At 46.6% G+C, this 19,887-nt stretch overlaps 1 protein-coding gene across 3 annotated transcripts in view; it reads right to left on the reverse strand.

The window, feature by feature from the left end:
• PLEKHD1 (pleckstrin homology and coiled-coil domain containing D1) overlaps positions 1-19,610 on the reverse strand; it is a 36,078-nt gene extending 16,468 nt beyond the window's left edge. For all 3 annotated transcript variants that reach the window (XM_037395094.1, XM_037395095.1, XM_037395096.1), the window contains exons 1-4: positions 12,906-19,610; positions 4,402-4,495; positions 3,374-3,463; positions 2,777-2,853 (exon numbers count right to left, since the gene is read on the reverse strand). In XM_037395094.1, the coding sequence (XP_037250991.1) occupies positions 2,777-2,853; positions 3,374-3,463; positions 4,402-4,495; positions 12,906-13,054 (410 nt within the window). In that variant the 5' untranslated portion in view covers positions 13,055-19,610. The remainder of the gene's footprint in view (positions 1-2,776; positions 2,854-3,373; positions 3,464-4,401; positions 4,496-12,905) is intronic.
• Positions 19,611-19,887: the final 277 nt, after the last annotated feature.

Genomic DNA, 19,887 nt, shown 5'->3' on the forward strand with positions numbered 1-19,887 from the left:
TCTGATACAGGATGAATCTAATGCCAGAGAAACCAACAGCAAACAGCTCAAGGTGGGGCAGGGGGGCACTTCATGGTCCACAGGATGTATGTACTGTGTTACTTGGGTTTTTTTCCCCATTGCCCACCAAGTCTACTTTTAACCAGTGCAAGGAATGCTGCTATGGATATAGAGAGTGTATGTGTACCCCTTTCCTCCCCGCCCACCACCAGCAGCAAAAGCCTCTCTGGGTGGAAAAAGAGCCTGGCCAGCTGGGAGTCAGGGCTCTGCTATTTCCAAAAAGCTTTCAAGATCTGGGAAGTGTGATAAGTCCAAGCCACAACATGTTAGAAGGGTGGAGAGGCCATCAGCTCCCCCTCCACAGTGGATAAGTGGTTTCCCTATCAAGCCACAGAAGGCTTGGAATAGAGTGAAGGGCTGAAGACATCACTGCGCAGACTGTGATGGTGGAGGTAACAAGCAGTTGTGCAGGCACACACACACCACCTAACCCCAGATTTAAAGAAGCAGTAGACAAAATTGAAACAAAGGAAAGAGGATAGAGGATGCTTCCCATGCTGGTTCAGTTTCCCCTCTTTCCCTTATTTAACAAAACCTCAGTCTATGAGGTTGTGGGGTTTTGGATGTTTTGGATTTTGTAGGTTTTGTGGGGTTTTTGAGGATGGTTTTGTTGTTTGGTTTTTTTTTCCTTTGGTTGGTTTTAAATAATTAAAGAGGCTGTAGGATGATCACAATAAACTCTAAGTGCTGCAGTTCCATCAGCAGCACAACCCCCATCTAGAAACAACAGGGCACTAAAGCAGCTTACCTAGAAGATTTCAGCTGTGTACTTCTAGCTTTCCTGTTTGTTGCAGATCAATTTACTGGCCCACGCTGTGCCTTTCTGGCTGCTACCTAGCTCCCAGCCTGACCCTGCTGACATAAATCACACAACCTGTGCTTTTCCTCACACACAGGCTTATCATCAGCACTGATTCGGCCGGCACTGATGCTGCATTGCTCCCCTCCTCTGATGCAAGAACAGAAGCAGGAAGGGAAGGGAAGGGGTCTCAGGCAGATTTCAGCTAGGTGCACGTAGTCTGCTGTACGATAGTAGCCACTGTCTAGCTCCTGTTTTAAACACTGGTGCTGGAATATAGAAGCAAGGACTAAAGAAAATGCTGGCTCTGTGAAGCAGCCACACAGGGCTTGTTTGTGAGACCTCTCCTAAGCTATGCAGCTACACTCCTTCCCTCCCATACACACCTGAAAGATTAATTTGGCCCCCAGATTATTGTCCTCGGCAATAGTCGAGTGAATTGGTGAAGATGAGTGCAGACCTGTGCTATTGAACAAAAAACTTTGAATTACCTAAGGGCTAAATCTGGGTCCCTCCTCCACTGCAGTGTCCAAGCCTGCTTGTGCCGAGTGGGTGACAGGACTCTGCCTTGGGTCTTGTGTCCCCTGGGGCTCATGAAGCATTAATGGACAGCTTTGTGTTGCAGTTCATGCAGTACCATGGAGCCAACAGCTTGCTCCAGCACCGAAGCAGCAGTGCAGAGCTTGGCTTGGGCTGATGCACCATATCACTGCATTCCCCTTTCATTGCAAATGGACATTTTCAGCCTTGCAGCATTGGAATCAGCTGAGATACTGCCTTTACCATGCACACACTGGTATCACAAATTAAACTTGTCTGAAAGAGCGGCTTTTGTCCCTACAGTCGCAAGAGACCACATAAACACACGGTAGTGCAGAAGGAAGGGCAGAGCAAAGCCTCATTGCTTCAAGCCTTGTAGCTGAATAGTAGGCTCTGCTCTACAGGCCCTGGAAGTTCCTACCTGGCTTGGGAAAATCAAATCCCTGTTTAAGTGTTACCTCTTCCTGCACCCGCTGAGAGGAACCTGCTGTGGTTTTGCAGGACAGCTGCTCACTGTACTGTCAGGCTCCTGTGTGCTGAGGGATTGCAGAGCTGGTGTCCGACAGACTGCTAACCCCTCCAGAGCTGTCAGCGGGCTGTGAACGCAGTGTTTTACACATGCAGTGATCAAATCCTCTCACCCCTGTAAGTGGGCTGGAAATGCTTTGCTAACACCTCTTCCCCGGGGATTTAGCCTGGCTCCGTATTTCAGAATTAAACTGTCTTGAGAGGCCAAGCCTCGCTGCAGCACGGCCTGAGCGCCCAGGCAGAAGGGATGCACACGCCACAGCCACACGATTGCTGCAGGGCCGTTACTGACATCTCGGCATGACCAGTACTGCTCAGGGGAGCAGAGAGGGGCTGGTGAGGTCCCTGCTCAGCAGCAGCACATAGATCCACATGGGCAGCTGCTCACTAGCTTTGTGCGTGGCCTGTTCTGCTCTTACCTTACCCCAAATTCATGTATTTGCAGTGTAGGGAGGTATTCTGACCCCCACCTTTGTCAAGCCCACACACTTTGCTTCCCAGACAAAATGGACCAGGAGACCTCCTGTTCAGTCCCAGGTCCCACCTCTCTGAGGCAAGAGAGGACAGCAGATGCCACTTGGTGTGTCAGCATTTGACAGATAGCAGCCCGGGATTGTTAACAAAGAGTCATACCATATACAGCACCGCACACCAGGGTAGGAAGCTTTGTGTTAGCTTTAGGGCATTTGCATTTAGGGAAAGAATTGGTCCAGGAGGCAAGTGAAGGTCTTGCTAGTCTTGGAGAGCTTGTCTGCCTCCCCATAGTCCTTCTAGCCAGGCTTCTGCCTCTTTATCCTTTACACATCTATGGAGCAGATCAAAGAGAATAAGGAATAGAAAGAAGCTTACACTTTTCCAGACTCCTGTAGCATCTCCAGCCACTGAGCCTGCTCAAACTCTGATTCAGCTGCTAGAACAATGTTACCCTAGAAGAGGGGAGGGAAGGGGAAAAAAACTGGGATTAGAGAAGCTGGTGCCTCACACCTCTGTGTACTGGAGGCACAAACTGGACACAGCTAGCACAGCTATGGCAAGAGGAGAGCCCACTGCAGGCTGCCACCTCCGCAGGAGGCACCGTGTGGGAGCAAACATGACCCAAGCCTACCACACATCGGAAAAAGATGTGCACAACAAGCAGTCATGGTAGGAATAAAATGATAGGGCAACGTGAGTTCTAGGGCTCCTGAATACCTTCTACTGGTCTGTTAGTGTCATAAGACCTGCTGCCAGAACAAACAAGTTTCCTTGTTGGTTGTCAAAGCAGGAACAGCAGCAAAGCCTTGAGAGGTCTCGGGATGCTAAGACACCCTCTCTCAGGATAGTCTGCCCAGAGACGGTGGGCATAACCTGGTGGGGTGGGGAGGACTGCCAATCCAGCTCTGCTCATCAGCAGTAAAATGTTTTGTGGTGTTTGGGTTTTTCTGAGAGGAAAAGAAGTCTACTTACATGGAAGTCTTCATGTGAGATCCTTATGGCATAAGGCATGTTGGGCTCTTCTCTGGGCTCCACGATGCAGCCTCCCAGGGGTATGACACCCTGGGGATAAACCAGAGTGCTCCAATCAGTCAGCAAAGTCAAATATAACCATTACCCAACGAGGAGCTGAGCTTTCACCCTTGGTCACTTGTGGACTCCTGCCCTGCCTTGGCTATCCCAGGAGGGGCAATACAAACAGTTCCTGAAAAGCAGCAGGACTACCACCACCACCAGGAGAACACCAAGTGGTGTCTGAAATGGGGTAAATGTGACTCTTCTGCATTCAGCCTGGAGGGCAGGCTGCTAGGTGGAACATGGAAGTTGGACCCCTTATTAAAGAAGAGATAGTCTCCCAACAGGGCAGACATTGGAGATTCACTGTCTGGTACCATGAGGGAAGTTGTGCATCCATGAAAGTCACCACCAGTAGGTCAACACCCTACATGTGCTGCATGGGGGTGGATGGGTGGCCAGCTGCCCCTAACCAGGCTGGCTGAAGTCAGCACCTTTGGAAGTACACACGCTTCATCAGCCTCCAGTGAGCAGAGGATAAAAGCAGACTTGGAGTACAGGGTCCCCCCGTGAGAGCTCTTGGCAGCAGAGCTATGGAGGCTGCTTCTCATGGCTGAGGGCACCTGGGTTAGCAGGGGCTGGCTGTAACAGCTTACAAGTGCAAGTACAGGTTAGGAACAAGCAGCAACCAATGCTGTTAGCCCCACCACTGGCTTTGCCAACAGTATTCTCATAGCCACGAGGTTAGTTGATTTAGAAGATCATGGAAACAAGGGAATCCATATACTAACAGGTAAAAAAAAAAATATTAATGTACCTTCTGAATCATTAAGGAGCCTGAAGAGGTACTGGAATTGTTCTTGTTCTTACTTGAGGCTTCCCTGGATCTGTGCAGTTTGTGACCTACCTCTTCTTCACTTGCTGGGCCCCTGGAGGCGGGGAGCTAGGAACAGAATAATGCCCTCTCCCATGCAAACACTGCTCACCTTGGGGTGGATATTGAAGTATTTATTGCTTTCAAAATTTCTCTTCTCACTCTCAGCATAATAGAGCAGGAAACTTTCCTTAATGATGAAGAACCTTTAAGAGAAATGAAATAAGTTCTGCTAGTACAGAGGCTGCGGTTCACAGCACAAGAATATCTCCACCCAACTAAAGCTGCTCTCTGAGCAGCAGAGTTTAGGATTAGAGGGGAATAGTAAGGTGAGGTGCCTCACTTCTGGTCATAGCCGAGAGCTAGAACTTGGCACTCGGATTTAAGCACAAGTGCTTTGTGCTTGCAGTTTACCATAGCACGCACACACCAGTGTGGAAGGCAAACTATAGCACCATTTACTCACGGGGGAATGGGATGGTGAGTCTGTGTCCAAGCACAGCCAAAGCCTTCAGCATCTTGACCTGTGCATGCTCCACCTAGTCCAAGTGTTGGATTCAATGTTTTGGAAAGAGAGCAGCTTCTTTTTTTAAGGGTCCCTCTCACATGGGCAGCAGCTACAAGCTTTTTTTTGCAGTCCCTCTTTCCTCGCATCTCAGCATAAGCCAGAAGGCAAGTGTTTCCACTGTAACACCAAGTCATATGGCAGGGAGAGTCACAGGCTGGCATCCCCAAAGGACTCTCAAGGCAAAAAATTGGCCACGAGAACACTCAGAAGCAGAAATAAAATTTAGAGGTATTGTTAAGCAGAGTTCTTGGCAAAGTCTCCTGTCAATGACCTTTGTAAATACAAAGGAAATTTAATATTGTTTTTCATACATGCATCACACTAAAATGTGCCTTGTTCTGCTCAGTTAACCTATGGTATGCTCTGATGAACACTGCATAGTAGCCACAAAATACCACAGCTTCTGTAAAACATGCCTTTAATTTACTGGAGCTTGTCCTCAAAACCGTGATTAAAGGAGTGCCACTTTTAGCTTATTTGCAAGTTCAAAATGCCCCTGGGAGAGTCCCTCTTCTCTTCAAAAATTAAGGTCGCACTACCCTGCAGGCAGTGGTACAGAAGAGAGAGATCTGTTACAGCTTAAACTCGGCCTGAATCTCTGCAGCACTCGAAGATACTGAAGAGCAGCTGAAAAAATGGGGACAAATTTAGTAGGGAAGTTTCAAAGGAGTAAATGACAACGAAAATGTATTGCACTGCTCTGTACATATTTTCTGATATGAGAAAAGAGGGATTTGGAAAGAAAGTGAAAGGCAATAAGCTAAAAATTAATAAAGAATGCCTTTTTACACTGCACAAAACACTGCTGTGTGTATAATTTTCACGTGGTCTCAAGGACCACAGCTCATGAAGAATCTGGAAAGGATAAGGCATTTCTGTGAGGAATGAGAACACACCAGGGAAACCTTCCTGCTTCTGGGCAGAAAGCCTCCACTGAAAGGGATCAGGAAGAGCCTTTCCTGGGCAGCACTTTCCAGTTGTGCAACCTGGGGATTCCTGCACCCTCCTCTGAAGCCACTGTTAGTGGTGGGCTACAGGCTGAGAGGTCTGATCTGCAGGAGCAATTGTAATACCTCCACCCCAGCCCTCTCCTGGAGCAGAGAGCCTGTCAGATGGAGCCAAGCGCTGCCTCCAGCACAGACAAGCACAGCAATTTGGTAACCAGCTTGGTTCCTAAAGCTAAAAAAAAAAAGGAGTCAAAAAGCTGGCGGAGAATTATCCTTATAATAATACAATAATATATATCATTATAATATATTATATTAGTCATCATCATCATTATTATACTTGGCAGAAAGCTTTACCGCTTCCACCAGCTCCTACTTCTTTCTTTTCTGCTGTGCCTCTGGCAACACAGATGAAATTGCCATGTGCCATAGAAACATGAGCCGTGGGCTCACAGAGGGGCCAAAAAACACAGAACAAAGCTAAACTTCTGAGTGCCTGCAGCAAGTCTGAGCTCTGGACCTACTATGTGCCTGCTCCAAAATGCTTAAAATTGACAGTCATTGAACATGTGCGTATTTACATCCAGAAATCTTTAGAATGTACAAACACCAGCGGCCACTATTGTGCACCAAATTTTTTCTTCTCCTTTCCCACTCCTCTGTACTTGTTCAAGTTGACATCAGAGGTGGGGAGAAGCAGCCAGCTTGCTTCCTCAGCAGGACACTGTCTTCCCATTTGATACTCCAGGAACATCATGGTTGACTGCCTAACCTTGCCTCTTGTTCCTGACCACAGCCTGGCAAAACCTCTCTAAGCAGAACAGCATGACTCGATGCAAAAATCAGTCTTCTGCACTGGGGTCATTTAGTTGCTAGAGGACAAAAAGGTGCTCATTTGCACTGCAGCCTGTCCAGAAAGCTATCCGAGTAGGAATGGTTCACCTTCTACCTTCCACCCAGGGGACCATCTCCCTTCCAGCCTGAGCTCGTGTCCCAGTGCACCTCCCAGAGGAGCTGCATCTAACGTCCCCTCAGCTGGCAAAACAATGCTGACCCCACTGTGGTGGCTGCTCATGCCCTCTCTGTATGATTCTAAGAGGTACCTAAGATGGATAGGGAGATGGACAGTCCATGGGCCCAACTTGCTTCCCCTGTGACGGGAGCCTCCATCCTAAATCACCAGCATCACAGGTCAGGGATCAGAACAGTTTCCTCATGACAGTAGTCAGGGATGGGAAGAAGCAGAGAAGGTGAGGGGCTGTACTATCACACAGCTTTGAGACACTAGCCCATTTACCAGATGTATTAGGGACACCTCTGTGGGACACGTTAACTGATAGAGTGGATTCATCAAGGTCTCACCTCTGTGTGAAACAAGGATTGATATATTTTCAGATACATTTGCCTTAATGGCAAAGGCAGCTGTGGCTGCAGCAGGCTGACCCTGGCCAAGGCAAACATCAGAGACCTCCACAGAGCAGACAGGTCTTGTTTCTGGTTCCTCCCATCCACATCACTTCTGTGAGTAGCAGCCTTGTGCTGTTTCACTTTTCCTCCCACCTCTGATCATTGACTCTGTAAAAAAGTTTCCTTCGGAGTAGATGCATCTTCACTTTGTATCTCTAATGCTTAGTTCAACAAGGACTTTTTTTTTTTTTTTTTAAGAGGGATGTGTTACTTCATCTGCACAATAAATACAGAAATAACATCTTTAAAGAACAATCCTGCCTGGTCTATGGCCTGGGCTTGGTCCAGTGGGCCAGAGTGAACCAGATACTGTGGGCACAAATATGAAACTAAGGAAAAAACACACACCACATGAAATGGAGAAAGTCTATTTGTCAATTTTAACAGCCTTTTCAGTCTGAACATCCTTAAGAAACATTTGTAGGACAGGTAAAGATACTGATCTTTAGCTACATGAGATTTTTAATCTAAATGTTAACACCCAGTTAAAGCCAGGCTTTAGTTTGTTTCGTACATACATTTTTGTCTGCTCAGTTCTCTTGATAATCCCCATATTATAGATTACACTGCAGTCGAAAACAAACCAAAACAAAAACAAGAACAAAGCACAGCACGGATCTCTGAGAATTGATGTGCCTCTGGCAGATTAATGAAATTTTAGATCCCTGACCTCACAGATATGGAGAGAATCTGTGGGGGTTTGGAATGAAAAATGTACAAAATAAGAATTGAAAAAATAACAACAAAACTCCACAGCAAATAATGAAGGAAAACCATTGAAAATCTAGTTAGCTGATGGACATAACATATTTATGCTCAGCTCATATTCCCTCATCTATTCTTACCTGGAAGGCAAGGCCTAAACAGCCAAGATCACTGCTTTCACTTTGACTTTCAGTACAAAGTCTCCATGCTACAAGACAAGGGTATTTGATGCAGCACAGTGGAAAGAGGGATGAAGTGAAGGAGTAGAGAAGAGTTGCGAGACTCAAAAGCAAGTTGAAGTTCGAAGCAGCAGCCAGATGAGTAAGAGCAGAAAGGGAAAAAATGGCCAAGGGAAAATGGAGAGAGACACCCAGTTAGGACTGGGACGGTGGGGCTGGACACATATCTGAAATTAGGCACAGATGGGCCAGCAGAAGAAAAAGGGAGTGCTGGAAAAACAGGGAAAGACTTTGAATCCAAACAAGAACCTAAAAAAGAAGAGATTTAAAAACAGAGCGGCATTCAAAGAGCCTGGGGAGAAGCACTGAGGATGAGAGAGGTGAGAAGACCTGGTACAACTACACACCCTCCACGTGCAGCACCAGTAATACAAGAGCCATTCATGCGTCAACTCCTTTGGGTCACCCATCCCCTGTCACTAGATCCTGCACTAAGAAACCACTGAAACCACACTGTAATTAAATGGAAAGAGCAGAGGAACAGCTAGAGAATGACTTGGATGGAAAGCCAGAGATGTGATCTGCCAGGATTAGACACAACAGGTTTATACTGGAGAGGTAGAGATACCTCTGTGTCACAGAGGGCTAAGGAAATTAAAACTAACTAAAACTTTGTAAAAGTTTTTGAAGTGACAATAGCCCATATTAAGTATTTACACCGTAAAACTGCAGCAGTCTCACTGGTCCTTCCTTCCAACAGTGGTTTTCTGGGCACCAGTCCAGGAGCACAGGCAGCAAATCCCAGCTGCTAGGTGAGCTCACTTCTCTCTCCTTGGGGACAGCTCAGGAAAACAACGGGCAAATGCTCTTTATCAGCATGTCAGCTCAGAGACTGCAGTACCTGTCCCTTACTCGTCCTCTCCTGACAGCTCCAGGCTTGCCTGCCTGTCTCCTGCCCCAGCACCTAGCAGTTGGTCTCCAGCCGGGCAGGAGTGGGAAGAGGTGGATGCTTCCTGACAGTGACCAAGTGGGAAGCTCACAAGGTCAAGAAGGAAGCACACGGTCTGCTCGACTCGCAGCTCTCGCTGCCCCTGTGCCACACACACCGCCCTGCAGCTGCGTGCTCTCGAGTTCTTTCAGAGTGGAAAAACAGTCCTAACCAATTATCCTTTCCATCTGTCCTGTGACCACATCCAGTGACCACTGGTAGCCACTCTGCTGGAAAACAACATTACGTGCGTGCTTTGCAGTGCCACAGCCAGGACTGGTCCAAGAAAGAAGTTTCTCTCAACTGGGCTGTTTCCCTCCTTCCAGCAGCAACCTGGCATCTCTGATGCATTTACTCTGAGGTATAAGCATATTTTGTGGGTTGTTTTTTTTCTACTTTATTCAGTTCCTCATGTTCCACCTTGCTTTTCTGGCTCTGGCTGACCACTGAGCAGATGGCCTCCTTGAACTGTCCCACTTCACCCCAAAGTCTCACACCTGAATGGTCACAGTCAGCTTAGAGCCTGGCATTTCTATATGGGGCTGGGATTGTTCTCAGTAGAGAAGGATGTGTCACTTCCTACCTGCAAAGCTACAGCGCTCCCTCCACGCCACATCCAGGGCAGGTACGTACCTTGTCCGCTTCACTCCAGACTCTGTGTGAGGCTGATGCTGTTACCAGTACAACTTTTGTAGTAGGGAAGAAACTAAACTGTTGTTAATTAGAAGGAAAAACGGGGTGCAGTTTGGTGGCCAGAAGAGCACCGTAAGTCAAGGACTAAGAACATGACTTTCCAAAGCCACTCCAGCAGTGACCCAAGCTTAGACTGGTCAAAACCTCTAGTAAACTCAGAAGCGTCTCTCTTGGAAGTATATCACTTTACAAGGGAAAAAAATTCACATTAGAAATAGAACTTCTTCTCTTGGAGGGATAGGAGCTAGGATGCTGCTAATGGCATTTCGAAATCAAGCTCTATAAGGCAGCATGCTCAGACGCCAGCCCTGACAGGTCCAGCCATGCTGGTCCAGTGCCAGCAGCCCCTAGCCCACCCTCGGTCAGTACAGCGCACAAATGCTTCGGCTGCAGGACAGACCATGGCGTGGGCCAGGCAAAGGGCTGAAAGTGCTCCAGACAACTGCATCGTGGCAAGTCTTGCTGTTCTCACAGCTGCCATCAGATGCCAGCCCTGACTAAAACAAGGCTATGCCATCCCTCTCTGCTCCCTGCAAAACTCGACTGCTGAGAAATCCCCAAACCTGGGATTTCAATCACCAAAGCACCGTGCCTGGATTTTTTATCTAGATTCATTATCCAGCCAGCCTCCATCCTTCCCTTAAACACTTGCTTTTTTTTCCTCAGTGTCTGCAGCAGCACTGTTGTTACAGCCAAATGAATGGGACCAAGCCAGTAACTATTATGAATCTCTTAACAGCCACGCAGACCCATCTGCATGTCTGATGGCCTGATGTGATCAACCCTCCTGTTACATGCTGTTTTCTCTCCCGTAGCTTGGAAAGGCTTTCCTCAGAACAGGGAGTAGTACTATGGTCCAGTTCAAGACTTCAGTACAAAATCTACATTGCTTAGAGATCAGATCCTCAACTGTATCTAGCAATAGTCAGTTATTTCTCTTAGTTTAACTGGACTGGGAAACATCTTTTCATAAACTCATGCACTTGACCAGCTACATCTTGCTGTACATAGCAGGTAGGTGAGGGGGAATGGATGAATTGCTCCTTATCCCCCCATAATGATTGACAAAAAGAGTCTTGCATGTGAAAAATCTTCACAGCAAATCTCTCTTGTGATTAAAAAAATATCTTACCACTCCTTCTGTTCCAGTCTCTTTACTCCAGAAATCCCTTCCTTCCAAACCCTACAGATTCCCTGTGGTCACCCAGGACCCTCAGCTGCCACGCTTGCAGCTATCCTTCCACATCATCCCTGCCCCACGGTCACTTCCCCAGCTCTTCCCACCTACTATCACTAAAATATTTACCACTTGCTGAAGACGGGGATGACTTCTAGGAATAGAACAGCACTAAATAAATAATGACAGAGAGCGCAGAGATGGGCCATTTGCCTGCAAGAAATTTTTATTAGGAAGCAGAAAGCCTTTTAAGAAAATCCACTCCAATGCAAATTACTTTCCCCTTCGTTATTGTGTCCACTTCTTTTCCGTACCAGTCATGTGAATTTCCAGACATAATTCATTTAAATATCAAAGTTTGGGAGCTAAGTAGGTAGTAACAGGTTTTTTTGAGGGGGGAGGCCATGGAGAAATACAGAATAAAACCTGCACACAGGTCAAAGATTGCTACAAAGAAAACTGCTTTCCAAGCAACGTTTAGCTATTTTTCAGGACATGCCACTTTCATGGGTTTAAATTGGACAGCACTGTGTTTACTACACATAGCAAAACCAGGAACACTGGGGTTAGAAATGAATTTGTTGTGTTGTGTCTACATTGCAGACTGCAGCAAAAAGGTACCCACAAAAGGGAAGTACCAGAGGTAGCCAACAGACATTGCTTGTGTGCAAGTTAATTTATTCTTCCAAAAAGCCTTGAGACACGCTGTGCTACAAAGGCTACAAAACCGACTTTCAGGCTTCCTGTGCTGCCTTTTGTTTATGACTCATTTGTGCCTTTCCCCAGTGGAAGGGTAAAGGAGAAAACAGTATCACTTTGCTTTCCTGGCAGACTTCTTCACCTACAGATATCAAACTAGTAAAGGTGGGTAAGTGCTGCTACCCTTTTATAGATCATGACAACAAATCCTGACTCACAAAACATATCTCTGGCAGTAGTAGGGTGAAAATGCAAGCTTCTCAGCTGCTAGTCTTCTAGCTGAATCATTTGCCAATGATTTCTATCAGCAGTGACATTAATCTGCCATCCAGAAATGCTGGAAGGCTTAATCCATTGGATCACGTATCCCCCAGTGAGCAATGAAAAAGAGCTGTACCATGCTTCTGTGCAAGTACCCATGCATAAACAGTCGTGCCTCATCATTTGACATCCAGCAGAAAACTCTTCTGTGAGATTCAGCGATTCACATAAAGAAACTACAACTTTAAACCTCAAACCGACCCATTACTTCAGCATTACAGAGTATACTTCTATCCTTGGTAAAAGGTTATAGCAGATGCTTTTCCGCCCCAAATTTCCTGGCTGCCAATACACAACACACAGCAGCTTACAACTCCCTAGCACCAGATGGGAGAGAATTCAGAGCCACCTTCTCCCCAGGGAAGAGAGCCTGCATTTGCTGTTCCAAGCGTGCCATCACTGTCCAGCAGCACAGCAGTACTGATGCTGGTCCACAACTCCCTGCAGGTCATACACATGCACACACGCAGTCCCACATGCAGTCAGTTCAGCCTAGCCATCTCACACCCGTAGGGCTCAAAGAGCTTTAACAAGTACTAACGAACAAACTCAAGCAGTTTAGGGGCCAAATATATGAGCCAACTCTTCTTCTTTCATGAAATGATCCTAAGGCAATTATCCAGGAGGGGCAGCTAGTCCCTCTGGCCACCCTGAAGCACATGTAGCACGGGGTCTGAGGGGATAAAGAAGAACAATGAGGTGCCACGTATGTAAAGCGAACTCAGCGCAGCAGGGAAGCTCTGCCTGAAGTCTCACCCCTAGTCTCTGCCTGGCTAGCTGCACTTGAAGAGCCAAGCCCTCAGGCTCTAACTTACCCCAGCACCCTTAGGCTTTTTACTTCACCTGAGCATCCCGCAGCAACTGCAGCTTACCTCCTGGACCATTTGGCTGACTGCCTCCCGAAGGGTCTCTTCCAGAGTACACCATACAGCTGCACTTTGGTGCTGATGTCCAGAGCATCTGAGTCTGCCTGCTCCATGGATGGAGAAGGGGATACAGAACTGGATTTTGAAGCGAACATGATAGATGGACCTGGTTCTAACTCTCCCCCTCTGCGTGGCAGCTCAGGGAATCCGATTAAATGCAATGAACCAGAAGGACGTAACCAGGCATTCCAAGCGGCAGACGGAGAGACTGGGCTATTTTGAATCAATAACTTGACTGCTCAGCACTCAGTCAATAATTCTCTCCCTGATGCACAGATGATGAGAGTTTCCTCGTTGCACATTACTTCCTGATGCATTACAGACAGCACACATCCCAGCTCAAGGGAGGAAAAAAAAAGGGGAAAAAAAAAAAAAAAAAAAAGAGTGAAGAGAGCCAGAGATCAGGAACACAGAGAGGCAGAAAGAGCTCAGAGAGAAAGCTCCCAGCAATAACATAAGCCAAAATATCTTTGCACCAGAGCCAGCTTGGAAGGTTATTTCACTCAACGTTGCGGCACCTCCGGCACAAATCAGGGCGAGATGGATGTTTTAACATAGAGCATCTCTCCCTCTGACACATACCCCCAAAATCTTGCACTTGGAGACAGGTTCTTCTCATTTGTCCCAAAAAAAGGGGAGCAGAGCAGGTGGGAGCCAGCAAGTTCAATTAGTTCCCCTCTGCCATCAGGAGGTTTTTGCTGTGCCAGCCTGGCACTGCCCACCCGAGTTCACAGGGCTGCTGGGTTTGCACTGGGCAGTGTCCGTGCTGCATGCCTTGCTCAGCCTTAAAGGGCCACGGCTGATCACATTCTGCCTCCATGCCTTACTGCACCTTGGAGATGTGGCAAGCACAGCCTCTGCCTTGCCTCTTAGGTACAAGCTCCTTCTTGGCCACAGCACAGAGACAAGAATATATCACACAGTTTGGGCAAGTCTCCGTTCATCTCCTGTTTAGCAGTCCCACAACAAGCTTTTTTTTTCTGGTTCCCTAAGTCCTTGTTCCTCTCTTGAGACCATTCCTCCCTACACAGTCCTCCAAAAGAACCCTGTCTACTGTAATGCCCACAGGAAAGGACATTAGCATCTTACTGCTCCTTCCCGCATTGTGCCTTCCCTCCAGGATTAGGATTTGGGGAAGAACTGCCTGTATTGTCCCTGGTAAAGCATCTGGAGTTTTGGGGTATCACGTCACCAATACAGACACATACATTGTATGAGGCATCTGCTCCTGTTTTAACCTGTGCCGTCCTGTGTGTATTGATTTTGATGCTATAATTGCTCAGCGTCAGCCCTTCCCAATGCAGTTACTCGGAAGTGACACTGCAGACACATGGTCCTTTCCCATTCCTGGAGATCAGAAGCCTGGGACGTGCCAGAGGCTGGATCCCAGCACTGGACACACGCTCACTGGGCCTTACACGGTCACAGGCACTTGCAAAGCATCTCGAACAGAGGAAACACAGACAGCCTGCCTCAAGCTCCCAGGCTGCACTTGATATTAAAGAAATGATAGATGCAGGCCCCTGACAAAAGTCACAACTGATTGCTAGATAAGAGAGTCAGCAAACTCAGTGCTTTCTCACTTTCACTCTGGACCTGGCTTTGACTGGCCTTTTGGTCCCAGACAGGATGCGTCCCAAGCAGCATCAAAGCCCATCTCAGAGTGACATTAAGGGAGAGGGTGGAGAACAGGGGAGAGCAGCAGATACTACCACCATCTCACCTGAGCCTCAGCTCCTGTATACAGCACTGCATTGCAGAAAAGTATTAATGCTGTACTGACCATGCCACACACCGCATTGAGAAGAAAACCCTACTCATAACCAGAAGAGGGAAAAGTTTCCCTGGAATTATGTTGCACAACGAGGAAAAAGGATTCTGAGCTCAACAGTATCACCTGAATTTACAGACGTGCAGTGAAAAGCCACAGAGCTCCTGTGTAAGGATGACTCAGTGGCCCTGCTATTGTACTGCACCAGAGAGGCAAAGATCTAATAGTAGTTACCTGTGGTGAGGAAAAGCAGATTTTCATCCTTTGCTTCTTTACTTAGTTTTATCTTGCAGAGACCAAGAGCTCCCCTGGAGCTGCCCACTCTAAAGAATTTGCTGTGGCTACTCAGTCCTTTGCTTGTCCTAGAGGTGTCCAGATGAAACAATATCTCATTTTTTTATTGTTTGAAGCTAGAGACAGCTGCCTAACCAGCTGCACCACTCAGGCAGCCCCAGCTGCCCAGATCCCAGTCCCAGGTCTGAGGCTGTGGGAGGGTGCAGTGGCCATGGGAGCACTCCTCATCACGGAGGGCAGCTGCACCCCTATGCACAGGGGCAGGGAAGAACAAATCTTTCCCCAAGAAGGTTTTATTGCAATGTTCAGAGCTGGTAAGCTTGCTGCTTAGCATGCACACCACCTGTGTCTCTGTTTACCTTTCCTAGAGCATTTTACAACATTATTCAACTCAATCCCAAATGTGCCAGCAGCAGTAGAGGGTTACCAAGGACATGGTTTGATCAGGTGACACAGGTCAGCAACGATGGCTTAGCCAGCTCTGCTGGAAGCTTTTTGCACAGAAAACATCAAAGTCAAGTCGAGGACTACCCATGAGACACATACACACGCCACATTGAGTAGCATGGGCTACATAAAAGGCCAGCTCAGCATTAATGACCTCCTTGCCCTTTGCAACCCATGGTGCCTGAACACTCTAATGTAGCAAACAGATCAGAGACAAAGTTTAGAGCATTTATTCTGGGGGTCAGCACCCATTGCTCATTGTCCTGTTAATTTTGAGCATAGCAAGAGCGTTGTTGCCTTTGTAACAATGGTGTGGAAGCAAAGGTCAGTGCACCAGGAACAGTTTCCATCCCTGGCAAAGTCCCTGCCTGACTTAAGCATGTAACTTGAGTTCTCTCAGCCACAGTTCCTCACCTATGACACTGCTAAATCCAGAACATCACAGGAATATACGCACCCACGCAGTAGTTTCGGTACAACGGCCAGCAAAAAAAAAACCCACCAAACTTCTGCAAAAGAGAAGGATTTGTTAGTTTCCTTGGCAGAATAATGGAGGAGAGAAATGTAATACCTCTACATATTAACACAGGTAAACACCTGGAGCACCATCAACACTTTCAAGATCTGACAAAACGGTCCAGCAAGAAGCAGGTGAGACCCAGGCCTGTTGGCTGCCCACTATGGAGAAGCACACTCCTTAGCCGTTCCAACACCAGTTAGTACATCTGAACTCTCACTACAAGTTTCTAAAACAGCCTTAGGTGCAGGACTACTTTCCACAAGGTGTTTCTCAACTGTGGAAGTTTACATATTGATTGCAGTCCACTTTCTTTTTTTTTTACCCACTTTGTTCCCTCTGGTCAAAAGAGGGAAAGAAGCCATAGGCTCAACTTTAAAGCAATAAATACATACCCAGAAAAATGGGATTTCACTAAAACATGTTTTTATTTAGTCTAAAGTCCATAAAATGCCCAGCATACACACAGAGACCATAGTTGCTCTTGCACACAGATTCAGTGCTCCCTTTATCCCTGCCATTATTATGAACATTGAAGGCAAAGCCTTAAGGAAGTAAGGACACTATCATTAGGACTTAATTCAGGAGTGGAAACCGCAGGGACCACAGCACTGATGTTCTTCACACCCTTCACCTATACACTGCTATACTCCTCAGCTCTAATTTGCAGCAGGCTCCTCTCCGAATTTCCTTTTCCTGGCCCTGCTCACAGCCATCAGGGCAAAATCGGGCTCCTGCTGTGCATATGAACAGAACAGGAGCAAGACATACTTCTCACCTCCTTCCTATCAGCATTCTCAAGTGGCTACCTAAATAGAGGCACAAAGATCTGCTGGTGCCATCTATCACTGCAGGAGACCACGACAGCTCTACTGCAAACACTCTATGTTCAGGAGGGCCACCAGCCAGATGGAAGAGAAACTGCCTGGCAAGGAAGGACAGTGACAACACAAAATATAGCAGGCTAAGAGGGCTATCTCCTCCCTCCCCCATCCCCATTTACCCTCCAGCAAGCCGTGCTGCCACACGGCTTTGTACACGAGGCCTCTTTCATACCCTCTTTCATACTGATGAAGCCCAGGCTGCAGGGACAAGCACAGAAAAAACTCCCAGGCAGACCCATTGCTTTGCCCTCCATGTGCACCAAATCACGGTCACGTGAAGCATCTGCACAGAGCAGACACCAGGAGCACGAAGTTTTGTTCAGTTTCAGTCGTCCCTCAGTTTCTCAGTCAGAAAGAAAAGTGAACATGGGAAATCCATTGCCGTCCTAAAACATGGACTTGTTCTGCTTATAGCTTCACCCTCCAGAGGCAACGAGAGCTTGACTAAGGTGTTACAGTAAGAGTCGTTCAGATTAGTACTAAAGGCTTGTAAGCAGATTTTAGCAGCTCTCTTCAGCCCACTATAACCACAAGTACCTCATTTGAAGTGTTTCTTCAGACTGCAGAAGCCCATTAACTCCCAGATTCCAATTAACTACAATCATATATTATAAAGCAATTACCACTTCAGACACTGGATGGGCATACAGATAGAGAACGAGCCTTTCCCCCCATTCTATTTATTCCACCTCTGTTGTAAATTTTCTCAATACTATATAGCTGTGGTGTCAGTCAGCATGATACAGCTTACTTTTAATTAGCTCTACAAGTTTTCTGAATGAGGCATTTTTCTTAAACCCCCCCTCCACCGTAAGGGTTTGTTAATCTCTAAACATCTCAGACAAGAGGGAGAAGTGCTGTGATAAGGAGGGTGGAATGCTGTGCAATTCTGCCTGCAGGGGTACTTGGATAAGGCTTGCCCAGATCCATACAAGAATGGCTTAATTTGTAAAGTGGAACAATAGATGACAGCTCCTATCTTCTCGCTGCTGTGCTCATCTCTAATGAGCCTCTGACAAAAATGCTGATGAACAGGTTTTTTCTTTAACAAACGAAGGAAGACTCTACAGCCATCATCAGGAAAGCTGCAACTCTACAGCTTCTCAATATTCAAGTTTTTGGTGGTAACTCTTGTAATAAATGTGGCAAAAACACTTCCTTGCATCTCCTGAAGGATTTACAACAGACCGCAGTGGTTAAGCCTCCAGCTATTGAGGGGGCATTTTTATAAAACACATGAAAAAAATGCTAATATACTGCATAATGCTTCACCATTAAAACTGAACTTTACTTGCCAAAAACCCAAGAACCTACCTGGCAAAATACCGGCTTCCCATCCTTACTGCACTGCATCTGCCTGTACTAGCCATAATAGCAACCCTGTCATTTGTTTCAGTTCTCCTACTGACTTTACGTCAATCAAATTCTCTTGTGATTAAGCCAACATAATGAGATTACACTTTTTCCTAAACACTCAAGTCCTATGAGGTACAAGAGACATCAAAAGCAAGCAATTAGCTGAGAAGATTGTATATTGCTTGAGTGAAATAGCTAAAACGCTGTGTCACGGGATCTTAGGTAAGTCTGTAGATAGCAATTGCAGGAGAAAGACCTAAACCGTTTTCTTTATGGAATTGCTTATAGTCACCATCAAGCTTATCTCTTAAATAGATAGATGAAGTTCGGGAATGTATACATCACCCATCCTGTAGCAGCATCATTCCCCTTTCTCTTTTCTGAGAACATTATGTCTAAAACCCAATCCCACTTTCAGGGCAGCTGGAGAGTATGGAAAGCAAGAATATCTATAAACTGTGTCAAGTCAGCAGCTATAGGAGGGATCTCATCAATGTATACAAACACCTGAAAGGAGGGTGCAGAGGATGAAGTCAGACTCTTTGGCGATGCCCAGTGACAGGACAAGAGGCATTGAAACACAGATTCCCTCTGAACACTTACTGCGAGTGTTACTGAGCACTGGCATAAGCTGCCCAGAGAGATTGCGGAGTCTTCCACTGTGGAGATATAAAAAAAAACATCTGGACACAGTCCTGGGCAACTGGTTCTAGGTGGCCCTAGTAAGGGTGTTTCTGGACCAGATGATCTCGAGGTCCCCTCCAGCCTCCACCACCCTGCAATCAGTGCTCGCAGCTGCACTCAATTCCTGCCCTCCCACCACGCACTACAGAATCCAGCACACTACCAGGTGCCATCCTCAAATCAGGGAGGTGAAGGCAAGTCCTCACCTACCTACCTGCAAGCTGCTTAAGGCCTTGCCTCATTCTCTTAAGATTGCTTTTAAAGCATTAACACTCCCTGAACTGCTCCGCTGACAGCTTTATCTGGTATGGTCAAGTGATAGTTTCACCGCTTGCAAAACCCAGATCTACACACAGATCTGAAAAGCCTACCCAGGTGCTTCCTTAGGGACTGCCTTGTGACAGGGAGTCGACTTCCTAGTTATTCCACAGATTCGAACTCTGCTTTTCATCCTTGCCCTAAATCCTGGTAGTAGTCATAGGATACTGCAGTGGTAATAACTTTCCTCTGCAAACCCCCAAAAGCACACACACAACAGGACACGCTTTGGTAAGAGACAAGCACTTTTCTGGTTTTTGCACAGCATTTGCTCCTTCAATTTATCCATTCGTTTGTGCCCTATGTGTTAAATCTAGTCCCAATCAAGTCTTGTAAATTAAGATTTTTACTGAAAAGTGTCTAACTGTGGCCATTCTTCTTGAAGTGTCTAACTGTGGCCATTCTTCTTGAAGTTGCATCTTCTAAAAAAAATAATTCAGTGTTTTGTATGAAAAGTTTGCTCCTTCTACAATCACAGCGCACAGCGCAACTCACTGGATTTTTCTGAGAAACTTTTAATAAAATCCGTAAACCCTAAAAATATGGCCCAGTGTCTTAGTGGGGAAAAAACCCCACAACTGTCCTGCAAATTATTGCACAGAAAAGAAAACAGAACTAATTTTCAAAGCTCTCCTCATATTCCCTCCCGGAGCACCT

This window comes from Falco rusticolus, chromosome 7, assembly GCF_015220075.1.
Source record: "Falco rusticolus isolate bFalRus1 chromosome 7, bFalRus1.pri, whole genome shotgun sequence".
NCBI classification, from domain to species: domain Eukaryota; kingdom Metazoa; phylum Chordata; class Aves; order Falconiformes; family Falconidae; genus Falco; species Falco rusticolus.